Raw genomic sequence first — 19,034 nt, 5'->3', positions numbered from 1 at the left:
ACATATGTGATAGATGCTCTTTATTAAAGAGTAAAACAGCATTTTTTCAGATAACTAAAACAAGCCATCTATAAAATAGTAGAAATATAATTTTCACACAGTTACTGGCAACCCAGTCCGCACAGTCCGAGACGTTTACACCTGACGACACGACGACGATCAGTCGCTGAGCTCCAGGTCCGAGTCGGTATCGTCGTGTCGTCCGCGGATGGTCTTCTTGCTCTCGATGGTGAGGGCGCGTTGCTTGCGAGCCTCTGATGGTGGCACTAATAGGTCTCCTGAGTATTCTATTACTTCAGATCTGGAAAACATTTTAATTGTAATTATTTAAAACTAACCAAGCTTTTTGATTAAATATTAAAAATCATTTTTATTTTGAAACCAAAGTATGGTTCAATGGGAGGTATAGTCCGCGTAAAACTGCTAGTCCGCTCTGAATATAGAAATGAATCGCGTCGCCATAGCAAATTGTATGACAACACCCGCTCGCAACAACTTCAGAGCGGACTAGCAGTTTGGCGAGGACTATACCACGGCAACACCTAATTCTAATATATTTCTGCGTTTCGATAGAAGGGTGCTAATTTTATTTATTTTACGGCATTATTTTTAAATGCCGGCTGAATTACATAGGCGACATCCTCAGTCCTCATCTCAGTCCTCAGGAGCAACGCATCTGTGATCGGTAGAACCCCTGATCTATATGGAGTTGGTTACAGTTGCCCATAAGGCAGTGACATACCACCAGGTAGACTGCATTGCTATTGCAATTGCTACTACCATATTAAAAAAACAAGTTTAGTTCGGACATTTATAAACACAGACACGACCTCTATTAGGAGCCATCAATTACTTACATGATACATTTTGAGCTATTTTTATTGCAAAAAATAATCATATTTTAATACAGAAACACGCTTTGTATTAACATTATTTTCTCGCAATTTTATTTTGTTTACAACGTGATATTTGCCGAGACACCCCCTCTTCCCAAAGTAAGAGTAGATTAGGCTTGCCCCCCCCCCCCCGCCTCCTAAATGCTTAACGTAATTAGTCAACACATGTAAAAATCAATGTGACAATACCTGGCCAGCCTCCACTCCAGCATCTCGGTGGAGAAGTCATCTCTGTTCCCGAGGTCCGTGAAGCCCACTATGAAGTCCTTGGTCTTGTTGTCACACACTATCGCTATGGTTGGGATCATGATGATCTTCAGCCGGGCTGAGAAACAACAAATAAAGGTATGTTCACATGGGCATGTTTGAGAAACAGGTAATAAGAGTATTTTCAGACATTTATATCTTGTATGTATAAATGAACACTGATAAAACATTGGTTTCAAGCGAAAGACTTGAAAATCGCACTTGTATACAATAATACATTAATAACAAAATAAAATATGTATGTAAAAGTGTATGATTTTTTTGTATTTTGTACGTATAATTGCTGAAATTTAATTATCCATGCATGCACTCCATGCATATTAATAATGGTCACGATAGTGATGTTAAGTCATATTTATTTTTATACAATTGAGGCAGCAAATGATCACAGAGTCCACCTGATGGTAACTGGCTACTGTCCGTGAACATCAGCTTTCAGCCCCAGATGACCAGATTCCCATCTTGGGCCAACCACACATACGCCGCTACCCCTGAGGACTTAGAACGCCTTGGAAAAGTATGTCTTCCTTTAGCACACCCTTCAAACCAAAACAGAGCAGCGCTTAACACTGCTGTTGCAACAGAAATAGGTGTGACAATGATCCCACCAATGTCGAAGCACATAAGGCCTCCTACCATGAAAATATTACATGGAACCTTAATCAGAAACAAATAATACAACTCGAAATAGGATTAACGTTGGTGCCGCCGGAGTCTACCACCTTAAGGTGGACTGCATGCACGTTCACTATTATAAAAATAAAAGCTACAAATCGATTTAGCAGTAGCACCATACTCTTGCAACTCTATCATCACTAACCTGTAAGGAAGGGTGCTCTCTCAGCGTCCAGCTTCACGAACCGCGTCTCCACGTGTTTCTTGGCGAGCAGCTTGAGGTGCATGTCGACGATGCGGCACCGCGGACTGTCGTTCCGGTAGAAGTGGCACACGAGGTTGGGGCTCTTGCCGCTCGCCTTGAAGAACTCCTTCTCGCCCTCCAATTCTGTGTACTCGCCGTGGCCCTGCGGAGATATGGATTTGAAATGAAATATTCTGACTTATAAACCGGTATCACTATCAACAACATCATCATCATCAACCCATTACTGTCCCACTGCTGGGCACGGGTATCCTGTCATACTGACAAGGATTAGACCATAGTCCTCCGCGCTGGACAAGTTTGTATCGGTAGACTTCACTTAACTTTGTATTTTTTTTTATAATTTCTCAGGTATGCAGGTCTCCTCACGATGTTTGCCTTCACTGATTAAGCAAGTGATAATTAATATCTAATACGCAGATAACTTTGAAAAACATCTGTGATAATTGTTAGGTGGGTAGTATTTTTCTGGTCTATATTGAGCTGGTTACATACGTCAGAGATATGGCAGGGATCACATACCATCAGGTGGACTGCATGAGGAATGCCTTGTTTAGTGTTTAAAGGTAAAGGTGCCACACACTTCAAATCAGAGTACAACACCACTACACCAATATTATAGTCAAACCACAATCAGCTCCACCTCCTTTAAAAGGTTCACGATTTATTTTCATGACCCAATAAAACAAATTTCTGACCATTCCTTTATATGTCACTATGCCTTGCCTGTACATACGTTATAAGCTTAAACCATATACATAAATATGAATGTTTTGCTCACATTGGCCAACCACTCCTGCTTCTGTTTGGCGCGCTTCTTCATCTCAGCGATACGCTGTTGTCGAATGGCCTCCAGGTCACTCTGGTCTAGAGTCTCTAGCCTGAAATAAAACAAATATACTAAATACAGTGAAGCAGACAATCAATATGAACGAAAAGTTCTCATAATCATGATGTTTCATGAACTGTAAAGAAGCACTCTGAAAGGAGACCTATGCCCAACTGTAGGACAGTAATGAGTTGAAGACTGTTAGCTAAAGTAATTACTTCATTCTTGATGGAGACCTAAAAACTAAATGCAAAAGGATTTTATATTTTGGCAAAGGGAGATCTCCCGATGGGCTAGGTGATCATGCCCGGGGAGCGGCCGTGCTCCAACAGTCTCAGTTCGGAGCTTGTATATATGCAACATGTTTAGAAAACTTCGATAGCGTGATTTAGCAGCGCCATCTCTTGACGAGTAGCGGGAAGTCGCTACAATATAATACTATCCTAGCACTATAAACCACTTTATGTATGAAACTCGCTGCTACAGAGAGGTCAATCTGGAAGTTATATTGGTTGCTTCTTTCAGTTTTTTTTTAAATATATTTTAATAATTTGTGGCCTATGTAACTCCACAATAATTTATTCAAAACGGAACCAGTAGTTTCGAAGCCTATTCAATACAAACAAACAAAAAAATAACAAATCTTTCCTCTTTATAATATTAGCATAGAAATAAGAAACACTTTCTATACTCATAGAATTTTTCATTTTTGTTAATGCATAGACAAAAAGGACTAATACACAAACACCCACACAAACCCAGGACAGGAATCTAAACTCCTCACCGAGATATTTATCCTGCCGGGAATTGTACCTGGTACCCATTGCATTACAAAACCCTATGGTGACCGCTTTACCAGACAAGTCATGTTTGCCTCTGTCAAAGATAGGGATCCTTCTGGTTCAAGAACCATACCTGCCTTAATGCCGATTGTACATTAGTTTATTTTGAAAATTTTGTATTTTTACTTATAATTTGGTGTACAATAAGGAGTTTTGTATTGTATTGTACGGTGTTGTGTTGTATTGTATTGTGTTGTATTGTATTGCTTTATTATAAAAACCCATCAGTGTCGGTTACCTCTCCAGCTCACTGTCAAGCTGCCTCTCCATATTGTGGGCCACTTGCTGCAGCATCTGCTCCATGGTTGCAGCGGTATTGCTTTAAAGAAAGACATATAAGATGTAGCATTATAATAAGTAATGCCACAATATGTGCAGTTTGAGGATGCACTCAAAATACTATTATAAATAATTTTTAAGGTCATATATCCTCTAGCAGCTTAAGGGGGGGGGGGGAGGGTCCGCCCCGGGCCTCCAATCCTGGGAGGCCTCCAAACAGAATTGCTATAAAACACTTTGAAGGTGGTAGAATCCTTTGTGGTACGACTCCGGCAGTACCACCGCCACATCTATTTCTACCTAATAACAGCAGTGTTAGGCGCTGCTGTGTTCCGGTTTGAAGGGTGTGGTAAGGGAGACAGACTTTTCCGAGGCGTTCCAGCTTAGTCCTCAGGGGTAGCGGCGCATCTGTGGCCGACCTCAGGTAGGAATATCTAATCCTATCTGGGGTTGATTACAGATGTCCATGGGCGGCAGTAGCCACTTACCATCAGGTGGACTGTATGCTCGTCTGCTACTCCTATATTATAAAAAAAAAAAAAATAGCTCGTCAGAATCTATGAAATGTGTATAAGTCAGCGAAAAAAAAAAGTTACTGAATCACAGGCAAAGTTTTTACACTGGGGGGCCTCCATTCAACTTACCACCCCGAACTCCAACGACCCTAGTCAGCCACTACATATATCTCATAAACTTAGTAGTAACCCCAGCATTAATTACTAAAACAATGTTGCAAATTAATTAAATGCAATCTAATCAAATGGTCCATAGCAAGAATTTCATCCATGTTGTTACTTTTAAAAAATTCTATCTGTAGCCATTTTTGGAAAGTTGTGTCTTTTTGAAAAAGAATAACTGAAATATATTACAAGACTGGCGTTCTTATTGATGAGTCCTAGGCCTCTAGTGTTTTTTAACTATAGAACCATAAGTTTAAGAACTTAATATAACATATTATTTAGTTACTAATTATTGGTGACCTCATTCCTACTACGCCGCTACTATAGTACGCCGACGCACACCTGTTCAAAAATAATAAAATTAAGTGAAAAACTCACCTTCTCCAAAAAGAATAATAACTGAAATCACTTGGCTATTGTATAAACTACAAATAAATGCACTTTAAATAAAGCTCCTCGATATAATTTGGTGTTTTTTTAGAAAACAAATGATTACTCTATTGTTTATGCAGGAATGCCGTATGAAAAGGAATTTGTCTCAATGACACTGTCATAGTGACATTCCTTCGATTTATAAAATTTGATATTAAAAGTAGCCTGTATCAAAAACTAATTTGTGAAATGTCATTTGTAAAATTGAAAACGGATATTCTCCAGCAGGGCTGGTAATCATGTAAGGGTAAGGGCAGCTTAACTCCGACAATCACAGTCATAGATGCAATTGATTTTGAGAAAACGTAGGTAATGTAATTCGTGTAGCGCCATCTGCTGACTATTTGCAGGAAGTTGCCACACAATTATAAAAAAATGCCCGTCAACGGCTATTAGAAAAAATCTTAAAATTAACCAATATTTAATGTACCTACCACCTTTATTATATTTGGAGTACCTACTACCACCTAATACCTACATTAGTAGTCTTTTTTATAATATAGGAGTAGCAGACGAGCATACAGTCCACCTGATGGTAAGGGGCTACTGCCGCCCATGGACATCTGTAATCAACCCCAGTTAGGATTAGATATTCCTACCAGAGGTCGGCCGCAGATGCGCCGCTACCCCTGAGGTCTAAGCTGAAACGCCTCCGAAAAATCTGTCTCCCTTACCAAACCCTTCAAACCGGAACACAGTAGCGCCTAACACTACTGTTATTAGGTAGAAATAGGTGTGGCGGTGGTGCCGCCGGAGTCGAACCACAAAGGGTTCTACCACCGTAAAGTAGTGTACATTGGTTAAGCTTAGTGTGCCACTTACGTTCTTCGCACGTTCAGCCTCCCCTTCGTTTAACTGCTAGTAGGAGGGAGTTAGCCTGGCTATGCGTTTGCAGAAATTGTCTTTTTATAAAATCTATAATTAGTTAATAAATATTTTGCTAAAAGTTTGCAATTATTACGGAGATTCAATAAAATTTATGAGGTAGCCAAAATGCAATTTGATTAAAATTTATTTCAAATGAGAACCCATAGTACATATAGGTACACAAACACAATACAAAAAAATCCATGCAATACACCTGATGGTCGCAATTACGCTGCCTTTGGACAACTGTAACCATGACCGTATAGAAAAGAGGAAGAAGCCGATCAAAAATGCACTGCCACTGTTATTAGTCAACCCACATCCTTGCACTAAAATAACTGTTTTACGTCACACGGTGGCGGTAGTACCTCCTAGGTCGAACCACGAGTATTTCTACCATATTTCAAAATATAAGGAAACTTTTCTGTGAGAGGTAGCCGCATGATCTCAGTTAAAACGCAAATTTAATCTCGAGTTGATTTCAGATGTCCATGGCAGCAGTGTCCATATTATCTGCTTGAAACATACATACATACACCCAAAAGACATTAACCTCTGCTTTCGGGTGAAACATTTTTCTGGATTGGGATATGTTAAAACAACAATTATTTTCATCAATTGATTTATGTACACTCGCAATCATTACAATTATTATAATTATGGCAATTCAATGAGTTTCAAAATTACCGGAATAGTTAGTATTTCTTTAATTCTCCTTCAGATATGATTTGGGATACGTCAAATTTGTGCTTAGCTTAAACTAGGCTATCATTAGCATAATTTGATCTGAGGCCGGCACATCTGATTTTTCGTAATTATGTGCGCATTAGAAATTATAACTTGCTTTAATGACGTGAGGACACTTAAGTTCATTAAAGAAATAAAGCAAATAAATCTATTTACACGATACGACAAGATCGACAACAACATTTGGGTAATGTCATCCGAATCACCATATGGTTTTGAATTTTTGATTACCCAAAAATATTTTAATTTCATTCGATAAAACGACACATTTGTAATGTAAGACAAAAGTGTCGTCGTCGTGTCATCGTGTATAAAGCATAGTCTTAAAAATCTTTACAGATTTAATATCGAAATTTGAATAATATGTCCAGCATTATAAATGCATTTTAAATTAATAAACTAACTATTCCGGCGTACATCGATACTTTAAAATTTACATAAATATCACATATAAGAACAAAGTTATCATTTAGGACTAGTGACCGACCGAAGTTTCTGGTTTTGGGCCAAAAAGAATTTCGGACACAGTTCGGCCAAAACGTTCGTGAACTTTCGGGTTGCGTCGGTTGTGCTCGTATATTTTAATAGCAAAAATGGTTGTCTACTTATTCGTCAGTACGCCGACGAAACACATCTACCAAGTGAGATTTATATATATTTTAAGTACACCTTTCTCATTAAACAATATAAATAAATAGGGTTTATTCCGGAAATCCCCACCGAGAAATCCCCACCAGTGGGGATTGTTATTTTTTTTTCCAAAAATCCCCACTAATAAAACTAACTCAGCTTAGTGGGGATTTTTGGAAAAAGAACTAACAATCCCCACCAGGATTTATAGTTTCAAAATTAATAAAAAAATCGTTAATCGTTTAATTAGATATTTAAGTAATCATGTCAATATTATAATCATCTTTTATTATAAATTGTTTACATTGAAACGATAATGCAGCTATATCGAAAGCTCTTCAAAAAAGGTGCAAAAAGAGCTCTCCTTCATAGCCGGCGATGCATTGGCGACTCCTCTGGTGTTGCAAATGTCCATAGGCGACGTTAACTACTTTCCATCAGGTGGCACGTCTGCTTTATGACGACCTGGCGAGGTCCAAATATAAAAAAAAAATTACACCAATTAAATGGATAAAAAATATTTCAACATTTTACATCGTCGTCAATTTATCTCATTTTTTCCAAAAAATGTGGCACTGTAATGTTGCCATGGATTAACTCCTGTTGAGCATTTAATATAAATTGGTCATTTTCTTTGCTTCTTGGTGATCGCGGGTTCCGACGGCGACTCTCGTTAGCACTTCTTTCAAAGAACAAAGCGTCTTCATATAAATAATGTAGTAGTTTCAGTAAACTTGGATTTTTCTTCGATATAGCTGCATTAAGCTTTTTATGCCAACCTTCTAAAAAGTTTGTGGTTCTATGTCTCTCTCCGTAAACACATACTACTTTAATGAAATCGTCTTTTATCCATTGGCTCAACATATACCGGCGAAAACGTTCACTGTTTTGATTGTCTGGGCTTTGACTGGCAACATAGAACCAGCCTTCCATAATTTGATTTTCCGGTAACAGTGGTAGTACTGCAGCCAGTTCAATTTGCCTCTTCAAAATTTTGGATTTTGTCAAATTTAATTCTCGCCCCTTTTTCCAAATGGCATTTGTATAGTGAAAAAAGCAACCTCTAACAATTACTTCCGGAAATACCTCTTGAATAGCATTAATCGTGGCCTTTTCAAAATCGCACCTGAATGTTTGTGGGTGCCACATTGGTATAATAGATTTTATCATGGAAAAAACTATGTTGTAAGATTTCTGTGTTTTGTCACTCATCAAAATGTACAACAATGGCACGATGTGTGTATTATCATCTGTGCTACCATGTTCACCATGTACCGTATAAAGTTGATAAAATGGAAAACAACAGCTTTTAAACGTACCATCCCCAAAAAACTGTTTTATACTTTTCATGCGACTACAAGCGTTTTCGGTAGCAAATATTAATATGCGAGTATTATTATCGTTAAAATCTGCTATGAGGAATGATTTGAACTTTGGAGGAACTGTAACTTCTGCGAGGTTCCTGAATTCAATTTTTTTAACTTGAGCCGTTGTATTTCTGTGGTCATACAAAGAACTCTTTATATTTTTAAAAAGAGGGAATTGTGATCCACTCAACTGGAAACCTAAATCTTTGTATGATGCTGCTGCCGTATTATATGCTGTGGGAATATTCGGTAACTCTGGAGTGATTATATCGTTCTTCAGTTTTTGTATTTTTAAAGCTATTTCATTTTTTTCGAAATTCGGTGTGCATTTATGTGGCTTTTCCTTGACAATATTAGTATTCTGTAAAAAATATTTTTTTGTGTCATTATGTAAGCATACAATAGCTTTTTCAGTTAAAAAGTTCTTATGAAAGCCGCATTGGCGAATTGAGATCGATTAATCGGAGAATCGATCTTTCGAAAAAAAACCGATGGTTTTAATCGATCTCCAGTAATTGATCGATTCAGTGAATCGATCTTTCAACCCAGAAGATCGACATTCGATTTTTTCATAATTTACCTACAGTTACTTTACTTATCCATGTTAGTCGATCGATCTATTTATAAAAAAAATAATATTTGGCTATATATATTTGAATCGGAAACTATGCATTTGATCAAGTGATGATCTTTAGCAAAGTTGTTGTCCAAGATCCCACGAAGGTTTGCGAGCTGGTAAGACTAATTTTCGACAGATGTCACCACTGTCATTCCAATAAAAGTACAAATTTTCTGTTTTATGTATGTCATATTATTTCTTTAAAATGCGGGCAAAGCCGCGGGTTATCACTAGTCTTGAATATGTTAATAACCAATATGAACTTACATGAATAGTGATAGATCCATTACACTTTTCCTTTTTTCTTTTTACACATTCCCATATATTTGCTCCATTTTTATATTTCTTTTTAAAACAATATTGATGTCCCGCGCGTACAAGAATTTTACATTTTTTTTTATGTATGTAATCAAACATATTAGATCTAGAAGAACTTTCTCCCATTATGGTTAATTTACTTTTATAAATTACGCTTAAGAGACGATTGCAATTCAAGAACGTATTATTTGATTTCTCTCATATGTTAAGTACTAAGTCAAGATGTGATATTTAAATTTCGTGCCTTTTGTTCAGTTGACTTGAGCTGTCACTTATGTCAATTTAATTTTTTTTCTCTCACTCTGCATCGTGAATTTTACTAGCCGGCTATGTATCAAAACTTAAATAAAGTCTTTGCTATCCATTTTCTTGTATTGATATTTCATTGAAAACAAATACTTCTACTTAAAAATAGCAAAGACTTTATTTAAGTTTTGATACATAGCCGGCTAGTAAAATTCACGATGCAGAGTGAGAGAAAAAAAATTAAATTGACATAAGTGACAGCTCAAGTCAACTGAACAAAAGGCACGAAATTTAAATATCACATCTTGACTTAGTACTTAACATATGAGAGAAATCAAATAATACGTTCTTGAATTGCAATCGTCTCTTAAGCGTAATTTATAAAAGTAAATTAACCATAATGGGAGAAAGTTCTTCTAGATCTAATATGTTTGATTACATACATAAAAAAAAATGTAAAATTCTTGTACGCGCGGGACATCAATATTGTTTTAAAAAGAAATATAAAAATGGAGCAAATATATGGGAATGTGTAAAAAGAAAAAAGGAAAAGTGTAATGGATCTATCACTATTCATGTAAGTTCATATTGGTTATTAACATATTCAAGACTAGTGATAACCCGCGGCTTTGCCCGCATTTTAAAGAAATAATATGACATACATAAAACAGAAAATTTGTACTTTTATTGGAATGACAGTGGTGACATCTGTCGAAAATTAGTCTTACCAGCTCGCAAACCTTCGTGGGATCTTGGACAACAACTTTGCTAAAGATCATCACTTGATCAAATGCATAGTTTCCGATTCAAATATATATAGCCAAATATTATTTTTTTTATAAATAGATCGATCGACTAACATGGATAAGTAAAGTAACTGTAGGTAAATTATGAAAAAATCGAATGTCGATCTTCTGGGTTGAAAGATCGATTCACTGAATCGATCAATTACTGGAGATCGATTAAAACCATCGGTTTTTTTTCGAAAGATCGATTCTCCGATTAATCGATCTCAATTCGCCAATGCGGCTTTCATAAGAACTTTTTAACTGAAAAAGCTATTGTATGCTTACATAATGACACAAAAAAATATTTTTTACAGAATACTAATATTGTCAAGGAAAAGCCACATAAATGCACACCGAATTTCGAAAAAAATGAAATAGCTTTAAAAATACAAAAACTGAAGAACGATATAATCACTCCAGAGTTACCGAATATTCCCACAGCATATAATTCGGCAGCAGCATCATACAAAGATTTAGGTTTCCAGTTGAGTGGATCACAATTCCCTCTTTTTAAAAATATAAAGAGTTCTTTGTATGACCACAGAAATACAACGGCTCAAGTTAAAAAAATTGAATTCAGGAACCTCGCAGAAGTTACAGTTCCTCCAAAGTTCAAATCATTCCTCATAGCAGATTTTAACGATAATAATACTCGCATATTAATATTTGCTACCGAAAACGCTTGTAGTCGCATGAAAAGTATAAAACAGTTTTTTGGGGATGGTACGTTTAAAAGCTGTTGTTTTCCATTTTATCAACTTTATACGGTACATGGTGAACATGGTAGCACAGATGATAATACACACATCGTGCCATTGTTGTACATTTTGATGAGTGACAAAACACAGAAATCTTACAACATAGTTTTTTCCATGATAAAATCTATTATACCAATGTGGCACCCACAAACATTCAGGTGCGATTTTGAAAAGGCCACGATTAATGCTATTCAAGAGGTATTTCCGGAAGTAATTGTTAGAGGTTGCTTTTTTCACTATACAAATGCCATTTGGAAAAAGGGGCGAGAATTAAATTTGACAAAATCCAAAATTTTGAAGAGGCAAATTGAACTGGCTGCAGTACTACCACTGTTACCGGAAAATCAAATTATGGAAGGCTGGTTCTATGTTGCCAGTCAAAGCCCAGACAATCAAAACAGTGAACGTTTTCGCCGGTATATGTTGAGCCAATGGATAAAAGACGATTTCATTAAAGTAGTATGTGTTTACGGAGAGAGACATAGAACCACAAACTTTTTAGAAGGTTGGCATAAAAAGCTTAATGCAGCTATATCGAAGAAAAATCCAAGTTTACTGAAACTACTACATTATTTATATGAAGACGCTTTGTTCTTTGAAAGAAGTGCTAACGAGAGTCGCCGTCGGAACCCGCGATCACCAAGAAGCAAAGAAAATGACCAATTTATATTAAATGCTCAACAGGAGTTAATCCATGGCAACATTACAGTGCCACATTTTTTGGAAAAAATGAGATAAATTGACGACGATGTAAAATGTTGAAATATTTTTTATCCATTTAATTGGTGTAATTTTTTTTTTATATTTGGACCTCGCCAGGTCGTCATAAAGCAGACGTGCCACCTGATGGAAAGTAGTTAACGTCGCCTATGGACATTTGCAACACCAGAGGAGTCGCCAATGCATCGCCGGCTATGAAGGAGAGCTCTTTTTGCACCTTTTTTGAAGAGCTTTCGATATAGCTGCATTATCGTTTCAATGTAAACAATTTATAATAAAAGATGATTATAATATTGACATGATTACTTAAATATCTAATTAAACGATTAACGATTTTTTTATTAATTTTGAAACTATAAATCCTGGTGGGGATTGTTAGTTCTTTTTCCAAAAATCCCCACTAAGCTGAGTTAGTTTTATTAGTGGGGATTTTTGGAAAAAAAAATAACAATCCCCACTGGTGGGGATTTCTCGGTGGGGATTTCCGGAATAAACCATAAATAGAGGTAACTAGTCCAAATGCTATGAGTGTGTAAATCTTGAAATTTAATGAAATCGTGATAATTTCTGAAAATGATTCCCTTTCGGCCAAAACTAGCACGTAAACCCTTAGGTTTGTTTCCGATTTGAGCCGAAAAATCACTTTCGGTCGATCACTATACAAGAATATTCAACAAAACATCAATTAAACAATTGGAAATAAATTACACTGAACAATTATCTGCTGCTATTCGAAATATTAATATTAAGATACCAGATACTAGATACCAGATATATACACCCTAATCGTAATATCGCGTCCGCACGCTTGCCAAGCTGTCACAAATACAAACGTGTGGATAGAGTTTGACTTGATTTGTCAGGATTTGCCTAATTTCTCAGAGCTTTGAAGTTAGTTGCCATCGCCAAGCGTGCGGACCCGACGTAAGCATAATTTTTACAAATGCAGTCATAGGCTCCGTTTATAGCCACAGTCATCGAACATGTCAGACACGTGTCGTAACAGACAAAATCATATTTTTGTATACAATATTTTGTCTGTGACAAACACAGTCTGTATTTGCCCGTTTGTGTTACTGTAGGTATTAATATACATCGTATAGAAGAATTTTTTGTCTGTCATGGGTTGTGTCTGACACGCTCTATGCCTGAAGACTATATGAACGAACCTTTAAGTTGCAATAAATCTAGACATTTCACGTAGACAGACAAAATAATACCACTTTATACAATGTGTGTAACGTATTCATATCTACAGTGTAACGACCGTGCAGACACAGGCTTCGCTTGTCAAAATATTGTACAAAAACATATGATTTTGTCTGCCACAACACGTTCAATGTCTGTATATTACTACACGTACGCAGCCATTAATATTTAGTCGCGATCGATCTGTACAAACGTAACCGTGTCTCAGAGAGCGCTGCGATCACCGTATCACCGTTCATTTGAGCCGCACACACGTCTAAGGTTGCCTCCGCGGCTGGCAACGTCATCTTTCTCCCTCCCTCTAATGGATAGAGAAAAAGAAGGGAATCGCTTTCAGAGTACGAAGCCACCCAGGCCGCGTCCGGGCACTTAACAAACGCTGCCCTCGACATTAGCGTGGAGCGTGTGGACCCCGGCATGCTTTGCACCAAGTCGTACACCACGTCGCAACTATCACCTCTGTGCATCTTGTACACGGCGAGCCTCGCACGCTCGCCGGGACGCGGCCGGCACGACACGACCGCGCGCTGCGTTTCCACATCGTAACTTAGGGATGTAAACGGCCCTTTCACGGGAAAGGGTTGGGGATCAGAGTACGCCGGCCGCCACAACCAACACGAGTTGAGCTGGCAGGATAGCAGCCCAAACTCGGTGGAACACAGCGACACGCAAGGCGACATGTCCCCGGGGGAGTTAAACGTCTCCATAGCCGTCCCCGTGTTCCTGACGTCGTACTGCCTGACGACACCACCCACTCCGCCCACGTAGAACTGGTTAGTGCGGACGCGGTCCCACGTGCAGGACCACAGCGGCATCCCGCACTGCACTACCGCCGCTGGTATACCGCGCTCTACTATCCTCGCTGTTCCATCCAGACCAGCACTTAGGAGTAGATCCATCGGCTGCGAGTACGCAATATCTCTTATCGCTTTCGGGTGTAAATGGATGAACGAGCCTAGCTTATAGTCGATGCTGTTAACCGACCTCACGCCGTAACCAGGGAAGAGGTTGTTCGTCTTCTGTGAGACGTAGAACTCGTAAGTCCTGCAATTGAAAGCTAAGACCCTGCAGCCACCGTCCCTCCAAACCTCCAGATTCTTCTCTAGAGCAAACCTCCAGTCGTTGACTTGCTGTGGCTTCATTTGGTTCTTCCGAATGCTTTTCTGTAGCAACTCCAGTTGTATCCCGAGCGAGCGGTGCTCAAGCTTCGTCGCTTGGAGCTCCATTTGAATTTGATTCTTCTCCATCTCCACAGTTTCCACTTGCTTTTGAAGTGCTGTGAGTTCCGTCATGTCTACCGCGACTAGACGTTTGGCGTAAATACACCTAATGTCCTTTAGAGAGGCCTTCGCCTTACACGTAGGGCAGCAACGCTCTTTGCTGTTCTTGCCTCTGATCCACCTCTCGACGCACTTGAAGCCGAACAGATGTCCACACTTGAGTGCAACGAGCCTGTGGTCGCCGGAGTTGCCCCACGAGTCCAAACATATGGGGCAGGTCTCGCCGTCGCCGTCATCGGAGTTCAGAGGTGGAGAGCTCATTTTCCTGACCTTAGCCGGCGGTTCGCTGACCTCTGAATTATGTTCCGATTCCTGATTCGTGTTCGAGTCACTAGGCATTACATCCACGTCATTGCTAGGGGGATCGTAGAGGTTTGGTAGCAAGCGAATACGTGGCCCCGTCGTGACGGGGCGAGTGTCTGGCGGCGAAGGTGAAATGGGCACAACTTGGGACCAAGGGTCGAAAGACTCCTCGGTATCTATAATAAACCTGTGCGGTCTGTCCGTGTTCTCGACGACGTCTGGCGTGTCGGTGTCGCGGCTCCAGCCTAGGTCGTAGATATCTGATGATGATGACGTGTCCTCGGATGTGGTCTGACTTTCACTGTCTTCTGACCCGGTCGATGATTCTGTTGATGTCTGGTCGTCCATAATGCTGTTTCCTGAAAATGTAGAGAAATTAATTTCATGAAAATATCTACTGTATGTTAATAATGAGAGGGTGTTGTTAAAGGTGGTAGTACCTGCTATGTTTCAACTCCGGCAGCAACACAGCCATACCTATTACTGCCTAATGGTAGCTAGTAGTGGTAAGGGAGACATATTTATACAAGGCATTCAAAACTAGTCTTTAGGGGTAGCAGCATTGTGGCCGACTTCAGGTAGGACTTATCTTATCTGGTTTGCTCCTTCCATATATAATAAATTATAGTTTAAAAACTAAAATAACGCAAACAAAAATTGCCTAGTAAAATTTGTTAACTCTGATTAGGATAATGGTACAGAATTATTAAGATTGTGTATAATTGGTTTTTGGTAAGTGTTCAAAATTTTAAATTCGTTGGACCGTTCAAAGTTGGTAAAAATCAAGTTCAAAGATTCCATTACATACATACAAACTGGTCAAGCTAAAAAAAGCATGGTAAAAACCAAAAGAAGAAATAGGTGAGGAGATGTTCCATCCATACTGATTCTATCTTTCAAAGTTTATTTCAAAAGTGTTACAGATGTTACAATTCATTTGTTACATGTGTTCTATATTGACCTTTACTGTATCTGTTTAAATGACTTGCCAAAAACACATTGGCAACTTGTCTAATACCAAAAGGAGAAGCAGTTGCTACCAAACATTAGTGTAACAGTTTTATTCTTCATTATTTGCGAGTGGACCTCTGAATATCAGAATTTTGTGCCTACTCTTGTATATTTGTTAAATATTTTTATGACGCATTTATTAGCTTGACCTGTATGTATGTATGTAACGGAATCTTTGAACTCGATTTTTACCCACTTTGAACGGTCCAATTAATTTAAAATTTTGAACACTTACCAAAAACCAATTATACACAATCTTAATAATATTGTCACATTCATCAAGATCATCAGGATTAACTATTTAGCCTGCACACTTTCAGTGTGGATTTTAGTTTTTTAACTATAATTATTTCATTATATTGTAGCAAATGAGCATGGAGTCCACATGATAAGTGGCTACTGCTGCCCATGGACATCTGACATCAATCCCAACATCCTACATGAGGTCAGCCATCAATGTACCCCTGAGGACTAAGCCGAAACACCTCAAAAAAATATGTCTCCCTTACCACATCCTCCAAACCAGAACACAGCAGCGCTTCACACTGCTGTTATTAGACAGAAATAGATATGGCGATGTTGCCGCCGAAGTCGAACCCCAGAGGGTTCTACCACCTTTAAATTATGCAGCATAGCAAAATCACAAGAAAATCAAATATCAATATTTATAATTTTCTAAGTTTAAAGTGTATAGTCTTATCAGTAAGATTTTAATTGCAGTGACCATATTATTCGCGGTACTACGATGTACTTATCAACCCTATGTTAAAATAAACATCAAACTAACAACGTTTCTTAGAAACTAACCTTTTGTTGTTACTAGCAGCTGGTTACATACGCGGGAATATTGTCGATTCGCGACTTTTAACAAGTTTTAACTAGTTATTTACGTATTTTTTTATCCATTTAATTAGACAAACATCCTATATGAGTACTTAATGAGATGAAAAACAGTAATTTTCATTTATCAAATCTTTAACTAAAATAAAGTGACATCTACATTTGTTTATACATTAAAGGCACTAAAAATGGCGAGAACTCACTAATACACTAAGTAAAATGCTATAGTCTTCCAGATGGACATGAAATAAGCAAATTCAAAGGTGAAAACTAGACGTAAGAAGTTTAATAATAATTATTTACATACCCCTTTTTAATACACTTTCAAAACCTTACAATTCATCTTCAAAGTAAACATGTAAATTACTTTCGTCAAATATCATAAGAAAAACAAAATTCTAAACAAGTATAAAGCTTCAATCTCAACTTCTAAATTGCTGTTACTTTTTTGTTTATAAAATAGTCATAGATTAACACAAACCGACATGGCCGAATTTATTATTTTTTATTTTTACATTTCAACTGTCAAACTTTTTGACAATATAAAACTATCGATTGTGTTCGAATATGCTGTACCTGTACAGATTTTATTATTATCTTAAAATTATTTTATCCTTTTAATGTATTTAAATAAAACAATCTGTAATGAGTTGTTTAGTCTAAGTATTATTCATTCATATTTTGTACAAGAAATTTATTCATTTTAACTATATCTAAGTTGGTAACAAAGTTAGTTTTAACTCCTCTTTTGTGAAAAAAAAATGTTATACACTCAGTAAAAAATAAATAAAATTACATTGTGATGGGTATTGAAAATGTAAAATTAACCAATAGAATAAAATTGTTCATCTGCCATTTCAAAATAACTACCATTACATTCTTAGTTCATTTTCATACCTCAGCTCGATGGTTCATTGGCAAAACTTAAATTATAATTAACAGGAATGAATTATGTGATATGTATATTGGCACGTGTAACTTTCGTTCCCTAAAAAATACACTGTTATATTTTTTCGAACACGCTAAAAGAAGTATATCTTTAAAAGCTTTACGTGAAAATAATTTAAATATACCGTAGTACCAAGCAAAGAATATAGTACCAAGTCACATTTATTTCATGCTGTTTCAATTTTTTCCAATTAATAGATAAATTAATATTTAGTTTCGTGTAAAAAATATGATGTACAAGAAAAAAATACTATTTTTATGTATAAAAAATTATACACATGGATTATCTTATTGAAGTTTGGGGGTCAGCTGCTAAAGTCCATCTTGACTCAATTCAAATTACCCAGAATAAATTGATTAAAGTACTATTCAACTACAATTTTTTAACACCTTCAGAAAAAATATACAGAGAAACCAAAATAATGAACGTAACACAATCATATAGATATTACACATGCATTTTAATTCATAAAATATTAAAAAAAATATATATTCACCCAAATTGAATTTAAAACAAAATCTAGTCATCAAAAAATTAAACTAAGAAGCGCAAATAATTTGTTGTTACGACCACCAAGAACTAGCTACGGTAAAAAAAGTCTAGTATACGAATCCGCACAATTATACAATAATCTCCCAAAGAACATCAAAGAAGCCAAATCAATAAACATTTTTAAAAAATTACTCAAGCAACATATCTTATTAAAAACAATAAAATGAACATAACATAGGATTAAATCAAACACATACTATTTTAAAAAAGCTAAAAACAATCAATAACATAATAAAAATAAAAACGAATACATAAAATAATATATAAAAGAACACATAAATGTAATAAAACTATATACAATATTATGTAGAAGTGTCAACGAACATCCACCGTCAATAAACTAAATAAAAAAAAATAAAAAAAAATACACTTACCTCTTACCTGAACACTAACCTAACTTACCTGAAATAATTTAAATAAAATAATAATAATGATACATTAAAATAAACATAACATAACATTTAATAACACTTCTGTACAAATAACAAATTAAAATGCATTAAAATTAACATTAAATTAAAATAAAACAAACAAAAATAAACGACTACGCTCACCTTTCTAACTTTAACATGAAGTCGCATCCAGCCGGCACTATCGCTACGTTACCTTTTGTTAACAGATTCCGTCTATACCGCCGTCGCAGTGTTGTTTACAAGTAAAATCCACATAATTTTTGCAGTCTACCCTCATGCTCATTACTTATGAATGTATTTAATCTTAAGTTC

General features: G+C 36.8%; 2 protein-coding genes across 3 annotated transcripts; both read right to left on the bottom strand.

Annotated features, from left to right (window-relative positions):
• Positions 1 to 9: 9 nt before the first annotated feature.
• On the bottom strand, positions 10 to 5,221 carry LOC140755470 (thioredoxin domain-containing protein 9). The gene is made up of 6 exons (XM_073090741.1): positions 5,052 to 5,221; positions 3,953 to 4,033; positions 2,825 to 2,924; positions 1,984 to 2,185; positions 1,086 to 1,221; positions 10 to 301 (listed from the first exon to the last, which is right to left on the bottom strand). Exons 2-6 carry the CDS (start codon positions 4,015 to 4,017, stop codon positions 160 to 162), a joined length of 645 nt encoding a protein of 214 aa, XP_072946842.1. The 5' UTR covers positions 4,018 to 4,033; positions 5,052 to 5,221; the 3' UTR covers positions 10 to 159.
• A 7,448-nt stretch (positions 5,222 to 12,669) lies between these two features.
• LOC140755395 (E3 ubiquitin-protein ligase RFWD3) lies at positions 12,670 to 17,326 on the bottom strand. 2 transcript variants are annotated; one of them, XM_073090591.1, is made up of 2 exons: positions 17,116 to 17,326; positions 12,670 to 15,316 (listed from the first exon to the last, which is right to left on the bottom strand). In XM_073090591.1, the coding sequence occupies exon 2, from the start codon at positions 15,303 to 15,305 to the stop codon at positions 13,536 to 13,538; it is 1,770 nt and encodes a 589-aa protein (XP_072946692.1). In that variant the 5' UTR covers positions 15,306 to 15,316; positions 17,116 to 17,326; the 3' UTR covers positions 12,670 to 13,535. The 2 variants fall into 2 exon arrangements, with proteins under 2 accessions (XP_072946692.1, XP_072946693.1); XM_073090592.1 differs by lacking the exon at positions 17,116 to 17,326 and adding an exon at positions 16,776 to 17,027.
• Positions 17,327 to 19,034: the final 1,708 nt, after the last annotated feature.

This window comes from Epargyreus clarus, unplaced genomic scaffold (genome assembly GCF_041222505.1).
Source record: "Epargyreus clarus isolate Ecla_fem2 unplaced genomic scaffold, WU_Ecla_fem_2.2 ptg000033l, whole genome shotgun sequence".
NCBI classification, from domain to species: Eukaryota; Metazoa; Arthropoda; class Insecta; order Lepidoptera; family Hesperiidae; genus Epargyreus; species Epargyreus clarus.
The sequence above is the reverse complement of the archived record's forward strand: the minus strand, read 5'-3'. Positions and strand labels throughout refer to the sequence as shown.